Source organism: Tachyglossus aculeatus, chromosome 8 (assembly GCF_015852505.1).
Source record: "Tachyglossus aculeatus isolate mTacAcu1 chromosome 8, mTacAcu1.pri, whole genome shotgun sequence".
NCBI lineage: Eukaryota > Metazoa > Chordata > Mammalia > Monotremata > Tachyglossidae > Tachyglossus > Tachyglossus aculeatus.
In genome coordinates this window covers 36,338,674-36,363,370 of record NC_052073.1, presented here as the reverse complement: position 1 = coordinate 36,363,370, position 24,697 = coordinate 36,338,674, and the positions used below count along the sequence as shown (strand labels likewise).

The 24,697-nt window shown below is 51.7% G+C and overlaps 1 protein-coding gene across 1 annotated transcript; it reads right to left on the bottom strand.

The window, feature by feature from the left end:
- Positions 1 to 5,925: 5,925 nt before the first annotated feature.
- On the bottom strand, positions 5,926 to 23,022 carry CCM2L (CCM2 like scaffold protein). Its single transcript, XM_038750065.1, has 10 exons — positions 22,993 to 23,022; positions 21,559 to 21,783; positions 21,368 to 21,451; positions 19,199 to 19,385; positions 18,677 to 19,068; positions 17,759 to 17,894; positions 15,428 to 15,491; positions 13,057 to 13,189; positions 6,668 to 6,806; positions 5,926 to 6,558 (listed from the first exon to the last, which is right to left on the bottom strand). The coding sequence occupies exons 1-10, from the start codon at positions 23,020 to 23,022 to the stop codon at positions 6,215 to 6,217; spliced, it is 1,734 nt and encodes a 577-aa protein (XP_038605993.1). The 3' UTR covers positions 5,926 to 6,214.
- Positions 23,023 to 24,697: the final 1,675 nt, after the last annotated feature.

Genomic DNA, 24,697 nt, shown 5'->3' with positions numbered 1-24,697 from the left:
ATTTATTAAGCGCTTACTATGTGCAAAGCACTGTTCTAAGCTCATCCGCTCGGACACGATCCCTCGTCCCACAAGGGGCTCACGGCCTTAATCCTCATTTTCTAAATCAAGCCGTCGCATTTACTGAGTGTTATTTTATTTATTTATTTATTTATTTATTTATTTATTTATTTATTTATTTATCTATCTATCTATTTATTAAGGCTCACGGCTTAATTAAGGCTTAATTTATTTATTAAGGCTCACGGCCTTAATCCTCATTTTCTAAATCAAGCCGTCGCATTTACTGAGGGTTATTTTATTTATTTATTCATTTATTCATTTTATTTATTTATTTATTCATCTATTTATTTATTTATTTATCTATTTATTAAGGCTCACGGCTTAATTAAGGCTTAATTTATTTATTAAGGCTCACGGCCTTAATCCTCATTTTCTAAATCAAGCCGTCGCATTTACTGAGTGTTATTTTATTTATTTATTTATTTATTTATTTATTTATTTATTTATTTATTTATTTATTTATCTATCTATTTATTAAGGCTCACGGCTTAATTAAGGCTTAATTTATTTATTAAGGCTCACGGCCTTAATCCTCATTTTCTAAATCAAGCCGTCGCATTTACTGTGTTATTTTATTTATTTATTTATTTATTTATTTATTTATTTATTTATTTATTTATCTGTTTATTTATTTATTTATTTATCTATTTATTAAGGCTCACTGCTTAATTAAGGCCTAATTTATTTATTAAGGCTCACGGCCTTAATCCTCATTTTCTAAATCAAGCCGTCGCATTTACTGTGTTATTTCATTTATTTATTTATTTATTTATTTATTTATTTATTTATTTATTTATCTATTTATTAAGGCTCACGGCTTAATTAAGGCTTAATTTATTTATTAAGGCTCACGGCCTTAATCCTCATTTTCTAAATCAAGCCGTCGCATTTACTGAGCGTTATTTATTTATTTATTTATTTATTTATTTATTTATTTATTTATTTATTTATTTATTTATTTATCTATCTATTTATTAAGGCTCACGGCTTAATTAAGGCTTAATTTATTTATTAAGGCTCACGGCCTTAATCCCCATTTTCTAAATCAAGCCGTCGCATTTACTGAGTTATTTTATTTATTTATTTTTTTACTTAATCAATCGTACTTATTGAGCGCTTACTGTGTGCAGAGCAATTATTTTGTTTATTTATTTATTTAATTTAGCAATCAATCAATCGTACTTATTGAGCGCTTACTGTGTGCAGAGCAATTATTTTATTTATTTATTTATTTAGTAGTTATTTATTACTGTGTGCAGAGCACTGAACTGAGCGCTTGGGAGAGTCCAATACAACAATAAACAGACACAGTCCCTGCCCACAACGAGCTGACCATGTAGAGGGGGTGACAGACATTGATAGAAATGAATAAATTACGGATATAAGGTAAGATAAAAGATATTGCGGCTGAGCTGCACTGTTTTTTTACGGGGTTTTTTCATGGGTTTGTTAAACGCTTACTATAATAATGACGGCTTTTTTCATGGTATTTGTTAAGCTCTTGCTATAATAATGACGGCATTTATTAAGCGCTTACTATGTGCCAAGCACTTTTCTAAGCGCTGGGGAGGTTACAAAGTAATCAGGTTGTCCCACGAGGGGCTCCCAGTCTTCATCCCCATTTTCCAGATGAGGGAACTGAGGCACAGAGAAGTGAAAAGACTGTGAGCCCCTGGTAACCTCCCCAGCGCTTAGAACAGTGCTTTGCACATAGTAAGCGCTTAATAAATGCCATCATCATTATTATTATTCTCTGTGCCTCAGTTCCCGCATCTGTAAAATGGAGATTAAGACTGTGAGCCGCCCGTGGGACAACCTCATCACCTTGTAACCTCCCCAGCGCTTAGAACAGTGCTTTGCACAGAGTAAGCACTTAATAAATGCCATCATTATTATTATCATTATTCTCTGTGCCTCAGTTCCCAAATCTGTAAAATGGGGATGAAGACTGTGAGCCCCACGTGGGACAACCCGATCACCTTGTAACCTTCCCAGGGCTTAGAACAGTGTTTTGTACGTAGTAAGCACTTAATAAATGCCATCATTATTATTATTATTATTATTCTCTGTGCCTCAATTCCCTCATCTGTAAAATGGGGATTAAGACTGTGAGCCCCCTGTGGGACAACCTCATCACCTTGTAACCTCCCCAGCGTTTAGAACAGTGCTTTGCACATAGTAAGCGCTTAATAAATGCCATCATTATTATTATTATTATTATTCTCTGTGCCTCAGTTCCCTCATCTGTAAAATGGGGATTAAGACTGTGAGCCCCCTGTGGGACAACCTCATCACCTTGTCACCTCCCCAGCGCTTAGAACAGTGCTTTGCACATAGTAAGCGCTTAATAAATGCCATCATTATTATTATCATTATTCTCTGTGCCTCAGTTCCCTCATCTGTAAAATGGGGATGAAGACTGTGAGCCCCACGTGGGACAACCCGATCACCTTGTAACCTTCCCAGGGCTTAGAACAGTGTCTTGCACATAGTAAGCGCTTAATAAACGCCATTATTATTATTATTATTATTATTATTATTATTCAATCGTATATGTCGAGTGCTTACTATCATCAATCAATCAATCGTATTTATTGAGTGCTGTATTGAGTGCAGAGCACTGTACTAAGCGCTTGGGAAGTACAAGCTGGCAACATATAGAGACAGTCCCTACCCAACAGCGGGCTCACAGTCCAAAAGCTTACTACGTGCGGAGGGCTGTACTAAGCGCTTGGGAGAGAACAATAGAACAATAAAAAGACCCATTCCCTGCCCACGGGGAACTGACCATCTAGAGGGGAAGATGGACGTAAATAGAAATAAATAAATGATGGATATTGGGGGTGGGCGCAGAGTTGGGGTCCCCCTAGGCCCCTCTCTAGGGTTTGGGGGGGGTCAGGCACCTAGCAACCGACCGGTTCTGACCGGTGTTGGGAAAGAGGGGATTTCCGGGCGCCTGGGCCCGGACTTCCCCCTGAAAAAGGGAAACTCCTTCACGTGGGGCTGCTGGGAGGAACCCCGTCCCTCCGAGGGGGACCCTGACCGCCTCAGGGTCGGGGGGGGGGGGGGGGATGCCCATCTGACCTCTGACCCCTATCGCCTCAGAGTTGGGGGGCTGCCCACCTGACCTTCGACCCCTCAGAGCCCGCAGGGGAGACCCTACTTGCCCCATCTGACCTCTGACCCCTATCGCCTCAGAGTTGGGGGGCTGCCCACCTGACCTCCGACCCCTCAGAGCCCGCAGGGGAGACCCTACTTGCCCCATCTGACCTCCGACCCCTATTGCCTCAGAGTTGGGGGGCTGCCCACCTGACCTCCGACCCCTCAGGGGAGACCCTACTTGCCCCATCTGACCTCTGACCCCTGTCGCCTCAGAGTTGGGGGGCTGCCCATCTGACCTCTGACCCCTCAGAGCCCACAGGGGAGACCCTACTTGCCCCATCTGACCTCTGACCCCTATCGCCTCAGAGTTGGGGGGCTGCCCACCTGACCTCCGACCCCTCAGAGCCCTCAGGGGAGACCCTACTTGCCCCATCTGACCTCCGACCCCTATCACCTCAGAGGTGGGGGGCTGCCCACCTGACCTCCGACCCCTCAGAGCCCGCAGGGGAGACCCTACTTGCCCCATCTGACCTCTGACCCCTATCGCCTCAGAGTTGGGGGGCTGCCCATCTGACCTCTGACCCCACAGGGGAGACCCTACATGCCCCATCTGACCTCTGACCCCTATCGCCTCAGAGTTGGGGGCTGCCCACCTGACCTCCGACCCCTCAGAGCCCGCAGGGGAGACCCTACTTGCCATCTGACCTCCGACCCCTATCGCCTCAGAGTTGGGGGGGCTGCCCACCTGACCTCCGACCCCACAGGGGAGACCCTACTTGCCCCATCTGACCTCTGACCCCATTGCCTCAGAGTTGGGGGGCTGCCCACCTGACCTCCGACCCCTCAGAGCCCGCAGGGGAGCCCCTACTTGCCCCATCTGACATCTGACCCCTATCGCCTCAGAGTTGGGGGCTGCCCACCTGACCTCTGACCCTTCAGGAGAGACCCTACTTGCCTCACGGGGGGTGCCCATTTGACCTCTGACCCCTCAGAGCCCCCAGACCCCCACTGGGGGCCCTGCCCTCCTCAGACATGGGGAAGGGGTCACCCGCTACTGACTTGTCCTTCCCAAGTGCTTACTACAGTGCTCTGCACACAGTAGGCGCTCAATAAATACGATTGAATGAATGACCCCTCAGAGCCCCCAGACCCTCACGGGAGACCCTGCTCACCTCACAGTTGTGGGGGGCACCATCCATCTGACCTCTGACCCCTCAGACCCCCACGGGGGGACCCTCTACGCCTCCAAGCTGGGGGTCGGGGGGCCGCCGGGAAGCCGCGTGGCTCAGTGGAAAGAGCCCGGGCTTTGGAGTCAGAGGTCACGGGTTCTAATCCCGCCTCTGCCACTTGTCAGCTGGGTGACTTTGGACAAGTCACTTCACTTCTCTGGGCCTCAGTTCCCTCATCTGGAAAATGGGGATAAAGCCCGTGAGCCCCACGGGGGACCACCCGATTACCTCGCATCCCCCCCGCAGCGCTTAGAACAGTGCTTTGCACGTAGTAAGTGCTTATCAAATGCCATAATTATTATTATTATTATCTGACCTCTGACCCCCTCAGCCCCCCAGGACCCCCTCAGCCTCTGTCACGACCTTTAGACTGTGAGCCCACTGTTGGGTAGGGACCGTCTCTATATGTTGCCAGCTTGTACTTCCCAAGCGCTTAGTACAGTGCTCTGCACACAGTAAGCGCTCAATAAATATGATTGATTGATTGATTGATTGATTGATTTGAAGGAGACCCCTCGCAGCCAGACACCGGGCCAAGACGGGATGGTTTCCGCTTCCTCCGAGTCAGGGTTCGAAGCTACCAACTTGGCTGTGTCGGAGTCTCCCCAGCGCTCAGTACAGTGCTCTGCACGTAGCGTGGCTCAGTGGAAAGAGCCCGGGCTTTGGAGTCGGGGGTCGTGGGTTCGAATCCCAGATTCGCCACTTGTCAGCTGTGTGCCTTTGGGCAAGTCACTTCACTTCTCTGAGCCTCCGTGACCTCATCTGTAAAATGGGGATGAAGACCGTGAGCCCCCCCCATGGGACAACCTGATCACCTTATAACCTCCCCAGCGCTTAGAACAGTGCTTGGCACATAGTAAGCGCTTAATAAATGCCATCATCATTATTATTATTATTCAGAGGGGGAGACGGACATGAAGACTGTGAGCCCACTGTTGGGTAGGGACCGTCTCTATATGTTGCCAACTTGGACTTCCCAAGCGCTTAGTACAGTGCTCTGCACACAGTAAGCGCTCAATAAATAGGATTGAAAAAGTGAAAAAGAGAAAGAAATAAAATGACGGGAGGTGGACGTCAAGTCGTGGAGGGGGATGAAGAAAGGGAGGGAGTCGGGGCGACGCAGAAGGGAGGGGGAGAAGAGGAAAGGAGGGTGCAGTCAGGGAAGGCTTCTTGGAGGAGGCGTGCTTTAATAAGACTTTGAAGGTGGGGAGAGCGATGGTCCGCGGGATGCGAGGAGGGAGGGCGGTTAGTACAGTACCAAGCGCTTAGTACAGTGCCCTGCACACGGTAAGCGCTCAATAAGCCCGCTGTTGGGTAAGGACCGTCTCTATATGTTGCCAACTCGGACTTCCCAAGCGCTTAGTCCAGTGCTCTGCACACGGTAAGCGCTCAATAAATACGATTGAATGAATGAATGAATCATCATCATCATCAATCGTATTTATTGAGCGCTTACCGTGTGCAGAGCACTGTACTAAGCGCAAATGCGATTGAATGAATGAGAGGTCGGCAGTGACAACGACATGGACGCCTTGAGGGTGTCTCCTAACTCTACTGGACTCTCCCAAGTGCTCAACGTGGCGCTTGGCACGCCGACGGCGCTCAGTGAATACCGGTGATTGATGGGTAGGTGGTGAGCGCCTCAATAGCAGGGCTCGTATCTGCTAATTCTATTGCCTCTCCCGGGCGCTCAGTACAGAGTTCTGCACACTGTAGGCGCTCAGTAAGCGCTGCTGATGGAGTGGCGGGCGATTGGCGTCGCCCAGATCCCAGGGAGGGGAAGGGGCTCGGAGAGAGCCTTGCCCCCCGCGCTGCTTTGCTCACAGATAGTTGTCCTCCTCCTCTTCTTCCTCTTCCTCCCCTTGAACCCGCGGCTCATGAGGGCCTCCATCTTTGGCTCTGTAGCTGCGGTCGGGGGAGGTGGAGGCCAATACAGCGGCGGAGGCCAGGATGGAGGCCGGGACGGAGGCCAGGGCGGGAGCAGGCATGGAGGCCGGGATGGGAAAGGGAGTGGAGCCCGGGAAGGCCGGGATGGAGGCGGAGGCCCGGCCTCTCTTGATCCTGCCGAAGCTGTCGGTGAGGATGCCTCCCTCGCGGATGCCGAGGTCCTCCAGGAAGCTCTCGAAGTAGCCCACGTCCTGGTCGGGGACGAAGGGCCCCAGGCCTGCGCAGAGGGTGAGGGGGAAAGTGGGCGCGGGCAACGACGGGCCCGAGTGGGCCCAGAGGCCGAGGCCCGGAAGGCCGCGAGGCCGGAGCGGCCGCCGTTCTCTCACCGAGGAGCAGGAATTTCCTCTTGTCCCCGTAAAGCCTGAGCAGCTCCCGGCAATATTCCTGCACGTCCATTCCCAGCCGGTATTCCCGCAGTAGCACGGCAAACTTCTGGATTTCCGGCGGAGAGAGTTTGTTCCTCAGCTAAGGGGGAGACGGTGGGGGGGGTCAGAGGACCAACTCTGTCTCTCCCAAGCGCTCAGTACACTGCTTTGCACGCAGTAGACGGTCAGCCCCTTCATTTATTGAGCGCTTACTGGGCGCAGAACACTGGACTAAGCGCTTGGGAAGTCCAAGTCGGCCACATCTGGAGACGGTCCCTACCCGACAACGGGCTCATGGTCTAGAAGGGGGAGACAGATCAATCGATCAATCAATCAATCGTATTTATTGAGCGCTTACTGTGTGCGGAGCACTGGACTAAGCGCTTGGGAAGTCCGAGTTGGCAACATCTAGGGACAGTCCCTACCCAACAGCGGGCTCACGGTCTAAAAGGGGGAGACAGAGAACAAAACCAAACATACTAACAAAATAAAATAAATAAAATAAAATAAATAGAATAGATATGCACAAGTAAAATGGATAGAGTAATAAATATGTACAAACATATATACATATATACAGGTGACAGATGACAAAACAAAACATGTGGACGGGTGTCAAGTCATCAGAATAAATAGAAATAAAGCTAGATGCACATCATTAAGAAAATAAATAGAATAGTAAATTGTATTTTGTTAGTATGTTTGGTTTTGTCTCCCCCTTTTAGACTGTGAGCCCACTGTTGGGTAGGGACTGTCTCTAGATGTTGCCAATTTGTACTTCCCAAGCGCTTAGTACAGTGCTCTGCACACAGTAAGCGCTCAATAAATACGATTGATGATGATGATGATGGTAAATATGGACAAGTAAAATAAATAGAGTAATTGTAGGCAGGGAACACGAGGAGCAGCGGGGCTTAGCGGAAAGAGGCCAAACATGGGAGTCAGAGGGTGTGGGTTCTAATCCCGGCTCCGCCACTTGTCTGCTGTGTGACCTTGGGCAAGCCACTTCACTTTTCTGGGCCTCAGTTCCCTCCTCTGTCTAATGGGGATGACGACTGGGAGCCCCACGTGGGACCGCCTGATGACCGTGTAATAATAATAACAACGATGGCATTTATTAAGCGCTTACTATGCGCAAAGCACCGTTCTAATCGCTGGGAAGGTTACAAGGGGATCAGGTTGTCCCACGGGGGGGGCTCACAGTCTTCATCCCCATTTTACAGATGGGGTCACTGAGGCTCAGAGAAGTGAAGTGGCTTGCCCAAAGTCACCCAGCTGACAAGTGGCAGAGCCGGGATTTGAGCCCATGACCTCGGACTCCAAATAATAATAATGATGATGATGGCATTTGTTAAGCGCTATGTGCAAAGCACTGTTCTAAGCGCTGGGGGGGGGGATACAATGTGATCAAGTTGTCCCACGTAGGGCTCACAGTCTTAATCCCCATTTTTACGGATGAGGGAACTGAGGCTCAGAGAAGTGAAGTGACTTGCCCAAGGTCACACAGCAGACTTGTGGTGGAGCCAGGATTCGAACCCACGACCTCTGACTCCAAAGCCCGTGCTCTTTCCACTGAGCCACGCTGCTTCTCCAAAGCCCAGGCTCTTTCCACTGAGCCACACTGTGCTTTAGGACAGTGCTTGGCACATAGTAAGTGCTTCACATATACCATTATTATTATTATTATTATTATTGATCATTATTATTAGCATGTTTACTAACTCTGTTGCACTGGACTTTCCCAAGTGCCCACAAGCCCGTAACCTTGGCATTATCCCAAACTCCTCTCTCTCCTTCAACCCGCGAATTCAAGCCGTCGCTAAATCCTGTCAGTTCCACCTTCGCAACATGGCCAAAATCAATCAATCAATCAATCAATCGTATTTATTGAGCGCTTACTGTGTGCAGAGCACTGGACTAAACGCTTGGGAAGTCCAAGTTGGCAACATATAGAGACAGTCCCTACCCAACAGTGGGCTCACAGTCTAGAAGGGGGAAAAGCTTCCCCTTTCTCTCCGTCCAGCCCGCTCCCACGTTAATCCAAGCACTTCTCCTACCCCGCCTCGATGACTGTATCAGCCGCCCCGCTGACCTCCCTGCCTCCTGTCTCTCCCCACTCCGGTCCGGGCTCCACTCAACCGTCCGGATCAGTTTCCTTCGGAAACGTTCAGACGGCGTTTCCCCGCTCCTCAAGAAACTCCATCCACCTCTGCATCACACAGGAACTCGTTACCGTTGGCTTTAAAGCCGTCCATCCCCTCGCCCCTTCCGACCTCACCTCCCCGGGCGTCTACTCCAGTCCGGCCCGCGCACTCCGCTCCTCTCACGCCAACCTCCTCCTTGGGCCTCCATCTCGTCTCTCTCGCCGCCGACCTCTCGTCCCCCTCCTGCCTCCAGCCTGGAAGGCCTTCCCGCCTCGCATCCCACAGACTATCACTCTCCCCCGGCTTCAAAGCCTTATCAATCAATCAATCAATCAATCAATCGTATTTATTGAGCGCTTACTGTGTGCAGAGCACTGTAGTAAGCGCTTGGGAAGTACAAGTTGGCAACATAAGCCTTCTAGACTGTGAGCCCGTTGTTGGGTAGGGACTGCCTCTGTATGCTGCCGACTTGTACTTCCCAAGCGCTTACTACAGTGCTCTGCACACAGTAAGCGCTCAATAAATATGATTGAATGCATGAATGAATGGATTGAAGGCCCACTTCCTCCTCTGCGAGGCCTTCCCTGACTAAATCCTCCTTTCCTCTTCTCCCACTCCCTTCTGCATCACCCTGACTCTCTCCCTTCATTCATCCTCCCTCCCAGCCCCACAGCACCTATGTATATAGCTATAAAGCTGTTATTTATGTATATCTGTTATATGTATATATATATATATAAATATATATATATGTGTATATCTTGGGAAGTCTATCTCCCCTAGACTATGAGATAGATGCAGACAGGGAATGTGTCTGTTCTTATATTATACTCTCCCAACATTGTACTCTCCCAATCGCTTAGTACGGTGTTTGGCATATAGTAATGGCTCAATAAATACAATTGAATGCATGAATGAATGGATTGATGGCTCACCTCCTCCTCTGAGAGGCCTTCCAAGCGCTTAGTACAGTGCTCTGCACACAGTAAGCGCTCAATAAATACAATTGATTGATTCCCGGACTAAACCCTCCTTTCCTCTTCTCCCACTCCCTTCTGCATCGCCCTGACTCTCTCCCTTCATTCATCCTCCCTCCCAGCCCCACAGCACCTATGTATATAGCTATAAATCTGTTATTTATGTATATCTGTTATTAATGTCCATCTCCCCTAGACTGTGAGATCGTTGCAGACAGGGAATGTGTCTGTTTGTCCGTATGTTGTACTCTCCCAATATTGTACTCTCCCAATCGCTTACTAGAGTGTTTGGCATATAGTAAGCGCTCAATAAATACGACTGAATAAATGAATAAATGAAAGAATTAAAGTAGAGGAGTCGGGATTCGAACCCCACGCTCTATCCACCAGGCTAGGCCATGGTGCCCTGCGTTGCAAGGGCTTCTGGGATTTGGAGTCCTCAGAAACGCCATATTGGTTTGGGACACTGCGCATGCTCAGAATCCGGGTTTTTTGGGGAACGCTCTGCTTTGCAAGGGTTTCTGGGATTTGTAGTCCTCTGCCTCAGAAACGCCGTGTTGAGTTGGACAACTGAGCATGCTCAGTTGTTGCCGGGGGGGGGGGAGAGGGGGAATATGCTCCGCAAGGGCTTCTGGGACTTGGAGTCCTCTGCCTCAGACTCTCCATGTTGATTTGGATTTATTCATTCATTCATTCATTCATGCAATCAATCAATCAATCAATCAATCAATCGTATTTATTGAGCGCTTACTGTGTTCAGAGCACTGTACTAGGCGCTTGGGAAGTCCAAATTGGCAACATATAGAGACGGTCCCTACCCAACAGCGGGCTCACAGTCTAGAAGGGATAATGATGATAATAATAATGGTATTTGTTAAGTGCTTCCTATGCGCTAAGCACTGTTCTAAGCTCTGGGCGATGAATGAATGAATGATGGTATTGAGTCATTCATTCAATCGTATATACTGAGCGCTTACTGTGTGCTAAGCGCTTAGTACAGTGCAAGCGCTTAGTACAGTGCCCTGCACACAGTAAGCGCTCAATAAATACGATTGATTGATTGCAGAGCACTGTACCAGGTGCTTACTTGGTTAAGCGCTTACTATGTGCCAAACACTGTTCTAAGCACTGGGGGAGATACAAGGTGATCAGGTTGTCCCCCGTGAGGTCCACAATGTTTATCCCCATTTTACAGATGAGATAACTGAGGCCCAGAAAATAATAATAATAATAATGGTATTTATTAAGCACTTACTATATGCAAAGCACTGTTCTAAGTGCTGGGGAGGTTACAAGGTGATCAGGTTGTCCCACGGGGCGCCCACAGTCTTAATCCCCATTTTACAGATGAGGGAACTGAGGCCTAGAGAAGTTAAGTGACTTGCCTAAAGTCACACAGGTGACAATTGGCAGAGTGGGGATTTGAACCCATGACCTCTGACTCCAAAGCCCGGGCTCTTTCCACTGAGCCACGCTGGCTTGCCCAAGGTCACCCAGCAGACAAGAGGTGGAGCCAGGATTAGAACCCATGCCCTTTGAGTCCCAAATATGTGCTCTTGCCACTAAAGCCATGTTGCTTCTGAACATACCCGGTGTCCAGGGATTGAGGGGCAGCAGAAGTGACCCTCTCTGCAAGAGCTTCTGGGACTGTGAGCCCACTGTTGGGTAGGGACCGTCTCTCTATGTTGCCAACTTGTACTTCCCAAGCGCTTAGTACAGTGCTCTGCACACAGTAAGCGCTCAATAAATACGATTGATTGACTGATTGGGGCTCCCAGCTTTCATTCCCATTTTACAGATGAGGGAACAGAGGTCTAGAGAAGCAAAGTGACTTATCCAAGGTCACCCAGCATTCATTCATTCATTCAATCATATTTATTGAGCGCTTACTGTATGCTGAGCACTGTACTAAGCGCTTGGGAAGTCCAAGTTGGCAACATATAGAGATGGTCCCTACCCAACAACGGGCTCACAGTCTAGAAGAAAAGACCCAGGTCATTCATTCATTCATTCAATCGTATTTATTGAGCGCTTACTGTGTGCAGAGCACTGTACTAAGCACTTGGAAAGTACAAGTTGGCAACACACAGAGACGGTCCCTACCCAACAGTGGGCTCACAGTCTAGAAGGGGGAGACGGAGAACAAAACAAAACATATTAACAAAATAAAATGAATAGAATAAATATGTACAAATAAAATAGAGTAATAAATACGTACAAACATATATACATATAAATGGGTAATTGATTCAGTCAATAAATACGACAATGAATAAATGAATTGAGCGCGTACCGTGTGCACAGCACTGGACTAAGCGCTTTGGAAATCCAAGTCATCATCATCATCATCATCAATCGTATTTATTGAGCGCTTACTGTGTGCAGAGCACTGTACTAAGCGCTTGGGAAGTCCAAGTCGACAACAGATAGAGACAGTCCCTACCCAAGAGAAGCAGTGTGGCTCAGTGGGAAAGAGCCCGGGCTTTGGAGTCAGAGGTCATGGGTTCAAATCCTGCCTCCGCCCCCTGTCAGCTGTGTGACTTTGGGCAAGTCACTTGACTTCTCTGGGCCTCTGTTCCCTCACCTGTAAAATGGGGATGAAGACTGTGAGCCCCACGTGGGACAACCTCATCACCTTGTATCCCCCCAGCGCTTAGAACAGTGCTTTGCACATAGTAAATGCTTAATAAATGCCATCATTATTATTATTATTACCCAACAACGTTACGCACGTACTATGTGCCAGGCACTGTACTGAGCGCTGGGGTGTCCAGTGCTTGGCACATAGTAAGCGCTTAACAGATGCCATCATTATCATTATTATTACCCAATGACGTTACGCACGTACTATGTGCCAGGCACTGTACTGAGCGCTGGGGTGTCCAGTGCTTGGCACATAGTAAGCGCTTAACAGGTGCCATCATTATTATACAAGCTAATACAATTATTATTACAGATTATACAGGCTAATAATAATAAGGATGGCATCTGTTAAGCGCTTACTATGTGCCAAGGACTGTTCTAAGGTACAGGGTCATCAGGTTGTCCCCCGTGGGGCTCACAGTCGCAATCCCCCCGTGACAGATGAGGAAACTGAGGCCCAGAGGTCCTCCTGGCTCCCAGACACGGGGTCTTCCCGCTAGGCCGCACTGCCGCTTCATCCCACCCCCTCCTCGAACAGCATTCCCGGTCCCTGCGGGGAAAGGGGATAGGGAGAAACGGTGCTCACCGTGTTCAAATACTCCTGCAAGTGCTCCACGTCCCCGCCGCTCTGATCGCTGCCGCTGTGGCGAGAGTCCTGAAAGGACGATGGTGTGGACGCCCTGCTGTAGCAGGCTTCGAAGGTGTCGTGGGAGCCCGTGCTGGGGGACAACCAGAAGAGAGGGGAGGAGGGGGCAGGGGTTAATCCTGCCCCTCTCCAGGACCACCCCTCCATCATCATCATCATAATAATAGCATTTATTAAGCGCTCTGCACACAGTAAGCGCCCAATAAATACGACTGAATGAGTGAATAATAGCGATGATGGCATGTATTAAGCGCTTACTATGTGCAAAGCCCTGCTCTAAGCGCTGGGGAAGTTACAAAGTGATCAGGTTGTCCCTCGGGGGGCTCACAGTCTTCATCCCCATTTTACAGAGGAGGGAACTGAGGCCCAGAGAAGCGAAGTGACTCGCCCAAAGTCACACAGCTGGCAATTGGCGGAGCTGGGATTTGAACTCATGACCTCTGACTCCAAAGCCCGGGTTCTTTCCACTGATCCTGCCCCTCTCCAGGATCACCCCTCCATAATAATAATAATAAAAATAATAATAGTATTTATTAAGCACTTACTATGTGCAAAGCCCTGTTCTAAGGGCTGGGGAAGTTACAAAGTGATCAGGTTGTCCTCAGGGGGCTCACAGTCTCCATCCCCATTTTACAGAGGAGGTAACTGAGGCCCAGAGAAGCGAAGTGACTCACCCAAAGTCACACAGCTGGCAATTGGCGGAGCCGGGATTTGAACTCATGACCTCTGACTCCAAAGCCCGGGCTCTTTCCACTGATCCTGCCCCTCTCCAGGATCACCCCTCCATCATCATCATAATAATAGCAGCATTTATTAAGCTCTTACTATGTGCAAAGCCCTGCTCTAAGCGCTGGGGAAGTTACAAAGTGATCAGGTTGTCCCTCGGGGGGCTCACAGTCTCCATCCCCATTTTACTGAGGAGGTAACTGAGGCCCAGAGAAGTGAAGTGACTCGCCCAAAGTCACACAGCTGACAATTGGCGGAGCCGGGATTTGAACCCATGATCTCTGACTCCAAAGCCTGGGCTCTTTCCACTGATCCTGCCCCTCTCCAGGATCACCCCTCCATCATCATCATAATAATAGCAGCATTTATTAAGCTCTTACTATGTGCAAAGCCCTGCTCTAAGCGCTGGGGAAGTTACAAAGTAATCAGGTTGTCCCTCGGGGGGCTCACAGTCTCCATCCCCATTTTACTGAGGAGGTAACTGAGGCCCAGAGAAGTGAAGTGACTCGCCCAAAGTCACACAGCTGACAATTGGCGGAGCCGGGATTTGAACCCATGATCTCTGACTCCAAAGCCTGGGCTCTTTCCACTGCTCCTGCCTCTCTCCAGGACCACACCTCCATAATAATAACAACAATAATAATAATAATAATAATTATTATTATTATTGTTATTATTAAGCTCTTACTATGTGCAAAGCCCTACTCTAAGCGCTGGGGAAGTTGCAAAATGATCAGGTTGTCCCTCAGGGGGCTCACAGTCTCCATCCCCATTTTACAGATGAGGTAACTGAGGCCCAGAGAAGTGAAGTGACTCGCCCAAAGTCACACAGCTGGCCATTGGCAGAGCCGGGATTTGAACCCATGACCACTGACTCCAAAGCCCGGGCTCTTTCCACTGAGCCACGCTCCTCCATCCTTGCCCACCCACGGAGTCAGACCTGTCGATTTTCTCCCAGCGCTTGGTACAGTGCTCTGCAATCCATCATCACCCTCATAACGATATTTGTTAGGCACTTTCTATGTGCCAAGCTCTGTTCTAAGCGCTGGGGTGGATACGAAAGGGAAGCAGCGTGGCTCAGTGGAAACAGCCCGGGCTTTGGAGTCAGAGGTCCTGGGTTCAAATCCCGGCTCCGCCCATTGTCAGCTGGGTGACTTTGGGCAAGTCGCTTCACTTCTCTGGGCCTCAGTTATCTGTAAAATGGGGATGAAGACTGCGAGCCCCCTGTGGGACAACCTGATCACCTTGTAACCTCCCCAGCGCTTAGAACGGTGCTTAGCACATAGTAAGCGCTTAATAAATGCCATTTTTATTATTATTACTAAGCGCTTACTCTCACTCCCAAGCCCATGCTCTCTCCCCTAGGCCATGAACTCTGCCTACAGAAAGTGCTCAATAAATAAATAAATAAATCAGCGCTTAGAACAGTGCTTTGCACATAGTAAGCGCTTAATAAATGCCATTATTATCATCATCATCATTATTATTATTATTATTAAATACCCCCGATGATGATGATGAGGGTCGGAAGGTTAGGGTTAGTGGTAGGGGGCGGTGGGATTGGGGGGCAAAGGGGGGCACTTACAAAGAGCTGCAACAGCTAAAATCAGCATCGTAACTGTAGGTCACCTCCGTGTTCACGCTGTCACCTGGAGGGGAGGAGGAGAGGGCAGACTTCGATCATTCATTCATTTAATCGTATTTATTGAGCGCTTACTATGTGCAGAGCACTGGTCAAGGGGGAAGCTGCATCCCCCTCCCCTATTTCCTCTCTCAGCCCCCCTCTCCCTTGGCTCCCTCACCTTCCTCTCTCATCTCCCTTCCCTGTCTCCCTCAACTTCCTCCTTCATTTAATAATAATAAATAATGATGGTTTTTGCTAAGCGCTTACTATGTGCAAAGTAAGTGTACTATGTGTACTATGTGTTCTAGGCGCTGGGGAGGTTACAAGGTGATCAGGTTGTCCCCCGTAGGGCTCCCAGTCTTCATCCCCATTTGACTGATGAGGGAACTGAGGCCCAGAGAAGTGAAGTGACTTGCCCAAAGTCACACAGCTAACAATTGGCGGAGCAGGGATTTGAACCCATGACCTCTGACTCCCAAGCATGGGCTCTTTCCATTGAGCCACGCTGCTTCTCACCTTTATTTCCCTCATTTCCTTCATTTCCCTCACCTTCTTCATCATCCTGTCTCCCTCGCCTTCCTCTTCCCTGTTTCCCTCACCTTCCTCCCTCGTCTCTCTCACCCACCTCTTCTCTGTCTCCCTCAGCTCCCTCCCCTGTCTCCCTCAACTCCCTCCCCTTTGTCCCTCATCTCCCTCACCTTCCTCGTCCCTGTTTCCCTCATCTTCCTCCCTCATCCCCTCTCCTTCCTCCCTCGTCTCTCTCACCCACCTCTTCTCTGCCTCCCTCAGCTCCCTCCCCTGTCCCCTTCAACTCCCTCCCCTTTCTCCCTCACCTTCCTCGTCCCTGTTTCCCTCATCTTCCCCCCTCATCTCCCTCCCTCGTGTCCCTCATCTCCCTTCCCTGTCTCCCTCACCTTCCTCCGTCTTCCTCACCTTCCTCATCATCCTGTCTCCCTCGCCTTCCTCCTCCATCTCCCTCACCTTCCTCCCTCTTCTCCCTCACCTTCCTCTTCCCTGTTTCCCTCACCTTCCTCCCTCGTCTCTCTCACCCACCTCTTCTCTGTCTCCCTCAACTCCCTCCCGTCTCCCTCATCTCCCTCACCTTCTTCCCTGTCTCCCTCTTCTTCCCTGTTTCCCTCACCTTCTTCCCTCATCTCTCTCACCCACCTCTTCTCTGTCTCCCTCAACTCCCTCCCATCTCCCTCATCTTCCTCCCTCCTGTCCCTCTCAACTTCCTCCCTCGTGTCCCTCATCTCCCTTCCCTGTCTCCCTCACCTTCCTAATCATCCTGTCTCCCTCGCTTTCCTCCTCCCTGTCTCCCTCCTTCCTCCCTCTTCTCCCTCACCTTCCTCTTCCCTGTTTCCCTCACCTTCCTCCCTCATCACCTCACCTTCTTCCCTCGTCTCCCTCATCTCCCTTCCCTGTCTCCCTCACCTTCCTCCTTCGTCTCCCTCATCTCCCTTCCCTGTCTCCCTCACCTTCCTCCTTCGTCTCCCTCACTTTCCTCATCATCTTGTCTCCCTCGCTTTCCTCCTCCGTCTCCCTCCTTCCTCCCTCTTCTCCCTCACCTTCCTCTTCCCTGTTTCCCTCACCTTCCTCCCTCATCTCTCTCACCCACCTCTTCTCTGTCTCCCTCAACTCCCTCCCATCTCCCTCATCTTCCTCCCATCCGTCTCCCTCAACTTCCTCTGTCTCCCTCATCCCCGTCTCCCTCACCTTCCTCATCATCCTGTCTCCCTCGCTTTCCTCCTCCCTGTCTCCCTCCTTCCTCCCTCTTCTCCCTCACCTTCTTCTTCCGTTTCCCTCACCTTCCTCCCTCGTCCCCTCACCTTTCTCCCTCGTCTCTCTCATCACCTCTCCTCTGTCTCCCTCGACTCCCTCCCGTCCTCCCTCATCTCCCTCACCAACCTCTCTCCTGTCTCTCCCTCACCTTCCTCCAGTCTCCCTCACCAAACCCTTCCCTGTCTCCTTCATCTCCTTCCTTTGGGTCTCTCATCCCTCCCTCCTCCATCTCCCTCAACCAAGCCTTCCCCTGTCGTCTCCCTCCTCATCTCCCTCAACCAACCTCTGTCCTGTCTCCTTCTCTTCATCTCTTTCCCTTGTCTCCCGCCCTTATCCCTCTCAACTAACAACCTCATCTTCCTCTTCTCCTTCCCCATCTCCTTCATCTCCCTCTCCTGTCCCCCTCCACCAAGCCCTCCCGTGTCTCCCTCCGCAGAGGTGGGCCGTCTCCCCGGGTCAGGGGTCAGGGGTCAGGGGTCAGGGGTCAGGAGGGGTCGGGGGGTGCCTCACTGCGGGCGGTGAGCCAGGGCCGGCCAGGCCCGGGGGCGCAGTGGCATCCGGCTCGGTCGATGGGCTGGATGGTTTGGTCTCCGTAGATGATGCGGAAGGCCTGGCTGATCAGCGAGCAAGATTCCTCCGCCGCCTCCTGCGGCCCGCCAGAATCCAGGGCGAGACCCCCGGGATGGGGAAAACCAATCAATCATATTTATTGAGCGTTTACTGTGTGCAGAGCACTGTACTAAGCGCTTGGGAAAATGGGGGAGGGAGAACGGAGCCTCAGTCCAGGATCACCCCCGGCTCCCCACCTAGTTCCTCTCTCCCCACCACCCTTTCATTCCTTCAGTTTAGAGGTCCTGCACATCTTCCCCCTCATCTTACCTCCTTCCCTTCCCCACAGCACCTGTATATATGTATATATGTTTGTACATATTTATTACTCTATTTATTTATTTATTTATTTTACTTGTACATATCTATTCTATTTATTTTATTTTGTTAGTATGTTGGGTTTTGTTCTCTGTCTCCCCCTTTTAGACTGTGAGCCCACTGTTGGGTAGGGACCGTCTCTAGACGTTACCAATTTGTACTTCCCAAGCACAGCACGGTGCTCTGCACACAGTAAGCGCTCAATAAATACGATCGACGATGATGATGTTGGGTAGGGACTGTCTCTAGATGTTGCCAATTTGTACTTCCCAAGCGCTTAGTACGGTGCTCTGCACACAGTAAGCGCTCAATAAATACGATTGACGATGATGATGTTGGGTAGGGACCGTCTCTAGATGTTGCCAATTTGTACTTCCCAAGCGCTTAGTACGGTGCTCTGCACACAGTAAGCGCTCAATAAATACGATTGATGATGATGATGATGATGACCCCAAGGTGGCCACTTTGGCCCTCCCGGCGTGGCCCCGGGGCCCAACTCACCCTGCTTGCCACCGCCAGGATGACCAGGTTGCAGTAGGCGTCCGGGCTGGGGTCCCGGGGGTCCAGAGGGTTTCCTCCCACGTGCCTCCTCTCCCAGCTGCCCCCCGGGTTGGCGGCCCCCTTCCTCTCCCAGCTGCCCCCCGGGCGGGCGGCCCCCTTCCTCTCCCAGCTGCCGAAAGGCCGCCCCCCGGGATTGGGACCGGCCCCCCGGGCCTGCTGGCGCTCCAGGCTGCCGCCGGCTCCGGCCCGGCCCTCTCGCCCGCCCCGCGCCATCTTCCAGTCGAGGCTGCAGATGGTGTGGCGTCGCTCCACGTTGCCCCCGGGCTGCCGGGGCTCCGGACCCCCTCCGGCCCCGGGCGACCTCTCCGGGGGCACCGGGTCCACCCCCAGGCCTGGGGGAGGCGAAAGGGGGAGAGGGGCGGCTATCAGGGGGCGGGCGGAAGGCCCAACCCGTCCCCTCGACCCGCCGACCCTCGGTCACCCCGTCCCCCCGCCGCCCGCCGTCCGGCCCCCGGCGGGCACCGGTCTTGAGGACGAGGAGGTGGAGGGCGTCGTCTCTTAGGTAGGAGGCGGCTGCCACGTGGTGGGTGGGCACGCGCAGGATGAGCTCCTCGTTGTCCCGCCAGGTGAGCAGCAGGCAGCGGGCCGACAGGCTGAGGATGCTGTCCTGCTCCGCTCCCGGGGGGCGTCGCAGAGGCAGCTCCTGTACCTGCTGAACGCCCCGTCCTTCACTCAATCAATCAATCAACCAATCGCATTTACTGAGCGCTGACCGTGTGCAGAGCACCGGACGAAGCGCTTGGGAAGTCCAAGTTGGCAACATAGAGAGACGGTCCCTACCCAACAGCGGGCTCATCACTCATTCATTTTTTAGACTGTGAGCCCGCTGTTGGATAGGGACCGTCGCTCTATGTTGCCAACTTGGACTTCCCAAGCGCTTAGTACAGTGCTCTGCACACAGTAAGCGCTCAATAAATACAATTGATGATGATGATGATTCATCTTTTAGACTGTGAGCCCACTGTTGGGTAGGGACCGTCGCTCTATGTTGCCAACTTGGACTTCCCAAGCTCTTAGTACAGTGCTCTGCACACAGTAAGCGCTCAATAAATATGATTGATGATGATGATGATTCATCTTTTAGACTGTGAGCCCACTGTTGGGTAGGGACCGTCGCTCTATGTTGCCAACTTGGACTTCCCAAGCGCTTAGTCCAGTGCTCTGCACACAGAAAGCGCTCAATAAATACGATTGATGATGATGATGATTCATCTTTTAGACTGTGAGCCCACTGTTGGGTAGGGACCGTCGCTCTATGTTGCCAACTTGGACTTCCCAAGCGCTTAGTCCAGTGCTCTGCACACAGTCAGCGCTCAATAAATATGATTGATTGATTCACAAGCAGCACAGCCTAGCAGATAGGGCCTGGGAGTTAGAAGGTCATGGGTCCAACTGAGAACTCACCTCCTCCAGGAGGCCTTCCCACACTGAGCCCCCTTTTTCCTCTCCTCCTCCCCATCCCCTCCAGCCCTACTTCAATCAATCAATCAATCAATCAATCAATCAATCACATTTATTGAGTGCTTACTGTGTGCAGAGCACTGGACTAAGCGCTTGGGAAGCACAAGTTGGCAACATATAGAGACAGTCCCTACCCAACAGTGAGCTTACCTCCTTCCCCTCCCCGCAGCACCTGGATATATATTTGTACAGATTTATTACTCTATTTTACTTGTATGTATTGACTATTCTATTTATTTTGTTAATGCTGTGCAAGTTCAGTGCTCTGCACACAGTAAGCGCTCAATAAATACGATTGAATGAATGAATTTAGCTTTATTTCTGTCTATTCTGATGACTTGACACCAGTCCACACGTTTTGTTTTGTCGTCCGTCTCCCCCTTCTAGACTGTGAGCCCGTTTTCGGGTAGGGACCGTCTCTAGATAATAATAATAATGATGATGGCATTTGTTAAGCGCTTACTATGTGCAAAGCACTGTTCTAAGCGCTGAGGGGATACAAGGTGATAATAATAATAATAATGATGGCATCTGTTAAGCGCTTACTATGTGCAAAGCACTGTTCCAAGCGCTGGGGGGGACAACAAGGTGATCATGTTGCCGACTTGTCCTTCCCAAGCGCCTACTCCAGTGCTCTGCACACAGTAAGCGCTCAATAAATACGATTGAATGAATTGAAGGAATGAATGGGTTCTAATCCCCGCTCTACCACTTGTCTGCTCTGGGTGACCCGGGGCAAATCACTTCCCTTCTCTGGGCCTCGGTTCCCTCATCTGGAAAATGGGGATGGAGTCTGAGAGCCCTATGTGGGACGGGGATGGGGTCCAACCCTATTATCTTGAGATAATCGCTTAGAACAGTGCCCGGCATGCAGTAAGCGCTTAACAAATACCATCGTTATTAATCAATCAATCAGTCGTATTTATTGAGCGCTTACTGGGTGCAGAGCACTGGACTAAGCGCTTGGGAAGTCCAAGTTGGCAACATAGAGAGACGGTCCCTACCCAACAGCGGGCTCACAGTCGAGAAGGGGGAGATAGAGAACAAAACAAATCAACAAAATAAAATTAATGGAATAGATATGTACAAATAAAATAAATAAATATTATGATTGTTGTTGGAGGAGGAGGAGGAGGAGGAAGAGGAGGACGGGGAGGCCTCTCCACTCACCCGGGCCTTGTCCAACAGCTGCAGGAGCTCATCTCTGCTGGAGGGGTTCAGGGACGAGGAAACCCAGGTCAGCTGCCCGAGGAACTGGGTGGGGGGCCACAGGGCAAGGAGAGGGCTGAGCCCCTGGGGGGAGAGGGGCTAGCCCCCCGACCCCTGACCCCTGACCCCTGACCCCAGGCCCCAGGCCTCACCTGGACCTCTTTCTCCAGGTAGTCGTGCAGCAGGATGCGGGGGTCGGCCAAGTAGTCCGGGGGGTAGAGGGGGACGGAGTGCAGGGGGCGACGGGACCCCCGACCCCCGACCCCGGCTGGGACCTGCCGCGGCCCGGTCTTGGAGAAGGCCAGCCGGCGGATGGGGGACACGAAGCCCTGGACTCCGCCGGGGGATGGGGAGGGATGGGAAGGGTTCTCTGTCAGCTGGGGGTGGGGGTGGGGTGGGCATGGGGGTCTCCCCCACTCCCCTCTGCTCTCCCACCCTGGTCCTCCCACCATTCCTCTCTGCTCTCCCACCCTGGGGGGTCTCCCCCATTTCCTGCTGCTCTCCCACGCTGGGGTCTCCCCCATTCCTCTCTGCTTTCCAATGCCGGGGTCTCCCCCACTCCCCTCTGCTATCCCACCCTGGTCCCCCCACCATTCCTCTCTGCTCTCCCACCCTGGGGGTCTCCCCCATTTCCTGCTGCTCTCCCACCCTGGGGTCTCCCCCATTCCTCTCTGCTTTCCAACACCGGGGTCTCCCCCACGCCCCTCTGCTCTCCCACCCTGGGGTCTCCCCCATTCCTCTCTGCTTTCCAACACCGGGGTCTCCCCCACTCCCCTCTGCTCTCCCACCCTGGTCCCCCCACCATTCCTCTCTGCTCTCCCACCCTGGGGGGATCTCCCCCATTTCCTTCTGCTCTCCCACCCTGGGGTCTCCCCCATTCCTCTCTGCTTTCCCACCCTGGGGTCTCCCCCATTCCTCTCTGCTTTCCCACGCCGGGGTCTCCCCATTCCCCTCTGATCTCCCACCTGGGACCTCCTCATTTCCTTCTGTTCTCCCACCCTGGGCGCCCCCCCACCACCACCAATTTCCCACTGCTTTCCCACCCTGGAATCCCTCATTCCCTCTACACCCTAAGCCCCCCACCCCCCTCACACCATTCCTCTTTGCTCTCCCACCCTGGGGGTCCCCCATTTCCTGCTGCTGTCCCACCCTGGGCCCCCCCCAACATTTGTCGCTGCTCTCCCAGACTGGGGGCTCTCCCATTCCTCTCTGCTCTTCCATCCTGGGATCATGTCCGATCCCCCTCTGCTCTCCCACTCTGGGACCCCTTCCAATCCCCTCTGCTCTCCCACCCTGGGGTCCCCCCTCCATTCCCCTCTGCTCTCCCACCCTGGGGGTCTCTCCCACTCCCCCCCCTTCTTCCCACCCTGAGATGACCCCCCTACTCTTCCCTGCTCACCCCCCCACCCAGGCCCCCTCATTCCCTTCTGCTCTCCCACCCTGGGACCCCTTCCAATACCCTCTGCTCTCCCTCCCTAAGACCCCCCACTCTTCCCTGCTCGCCCCCCTGATTCCCTCATGCTCTCCCATTCTGAGGTCGCCCCTGAAGCCCCCCAACCCAAGAGCCCGGGGGTCCCGGCCCATACCTTTCTCCCCTTCTTGTTCTGGCCCTCCATCACCCCCTCCTCTTCTTCCTCCTCCTCCTCCTCCACCGCCCCCCACCCCCATTGTTCTTTCCTGTAGAGGAAACGCCACCGGCAGAGCCTGGGTTCCTGCCCCTCCCAGCCGGATAAGGGTGGGGGGGGAGTCAGGACACGGGGGACTCAGGGGGGAGGGGGGGCCCATAAAGCGCTCAGTACACTCCTCCACTCCATCCATCGATCGGTGTATTGACCCAGCCCACAACCCTGGACAATGTGGGCCGGGAATGCGACTGTTTATGGTTGGATTGGACTCTCCCGAGCGCTTAGTCCAGTGCTCCGCACATAGTAAGCGCTCAATAGATACGATCGATTGATTGAACAAACGAAACCGGGGACGGCGAGACAGGTGATAGCGAGGGCCAGGTGGGCCTCAGTTTCCTCCTCTGGAAAATGGGCTTGAAACCCTGGCCCTCCCTCCCTCCATAGGTCATCCCACGTGGGACAACCTGATGACCTTGTATCCTCCCCAGCGCTTAGAACAGTGCTTTGCACATAGTAAGCGCTGAACAAATGCCATCATCATCATTATTGTTAACTCGATTCTTCCCCAGCGCTTAGTACAGTACTTGGCACGGATGAACGCTTCCACAGGTGCCCCTCGGGTGGATGTCCGAGCCGCAGCTCCCGCCCTTCTCCTACCGGGACAGCCAACCTTTTCCCTCCGCAGAGACTGAAGCGGGAGGGATCGAGGGCAGACTCTCCCTCCTGAACAGTGGCTCTGCCGGGCGCATAGTTTTTCCCCTACTGCTTTCACCTCTTCCTCTTCTCCTTTTTTCCTTCTCCTCCTCTTCCTTCTCTTCCTCGCTCTCCTCCTGCTCCTTTTCCTCCTATTCTTCCTCCCCCTTCTCCTCTTCCTTCTCCTCTTCCTTCTCTTCTTCCTCCTCCTCCTCTTCCTCGTTCTCCTCCGTCTCCTCCTGCTACTTTTCTTCTCCTCTTCTTCTTCCTCCTTCTCTTCCTTCTCCTCCGGCTTCTTCTCTTCCTCCTCCTCCTCCTCTTCTTCCTGTTCCTCTTCTTCCTCCTCCCCTTCCCTCTCCTCTTCCTCTTCCTCTTCTTCCTTTTCTCCTCTTCTTCCTCCCCCTTTCTCCTCTTCCCTTTCTTTTTTCCTCCTCCTCCTCTTCCTTCTTCTCCTCTTCCTCATTCTCCTCCTGCTCCTTTTCCTCCTTTTCTTTATCCCCTTCTCCTCTTCTTCTCATCTTCCTCCTCCTCTTCCTCCTTCTCATCCTCTTCCTCATTCTCCTCCTTCTGCTCCTTCTCTTCTCTTCTTCTTCCTCCTCCTCTTCTTCCTCATTCTCCTCCTTCCCTTCTTCCTTCTCCTCTTCTTCCTCCTCCTTCTCTTCTTCCTCCTCCCTTCTTCTCCTCCTTCACCTCTTCTTCCTTTTCTCCTTTTCTTTCTCCTTTTCTCTTCCTCCCCTTCTCCTCTTCCTCCTTTTTTCCTCCTCCTCTTCCTCCTCCTCATTCCCCTCCTGCTCCTTTTCCTCCCCCTCCTTGTTCTCCTCCTTTTCCTCTCTTCCTCCTCCTCCTTCTCCTCTTCCTCCTCCCAATCTTCTCCCCTGCTCTTCTTCCTCCTTTTCCTCTTTTCTCCTTCTTCTCCTCTCCTCCTCTTCTTCCTTTTCTCTTCTTCCTCCCCCCCTTCCTCTTCCTCCTCCTC

Coding starts and splice junctions, on each gene's coding strand:
- CCM2L (XM_038750065.1), bottom strand. CDS start 23,022: ATGGAGGGCCAGAACAAGAAGGGGAGAAAG. Junction 15,492..17,758: donor GCCCTGGCTCACCGCCCGCA/GTGAGGCACCCC, acceptor CCTCCCCTCCAG/GTGACAGCGTGAACACGGAG. Junction 6,807..13,056: donor TGCAGGAGTATTTGAACACG/GTGAGCACCGTT, acceptor TCTCCCCCTTAG/CTGAGGAACAAACTCTCTCC.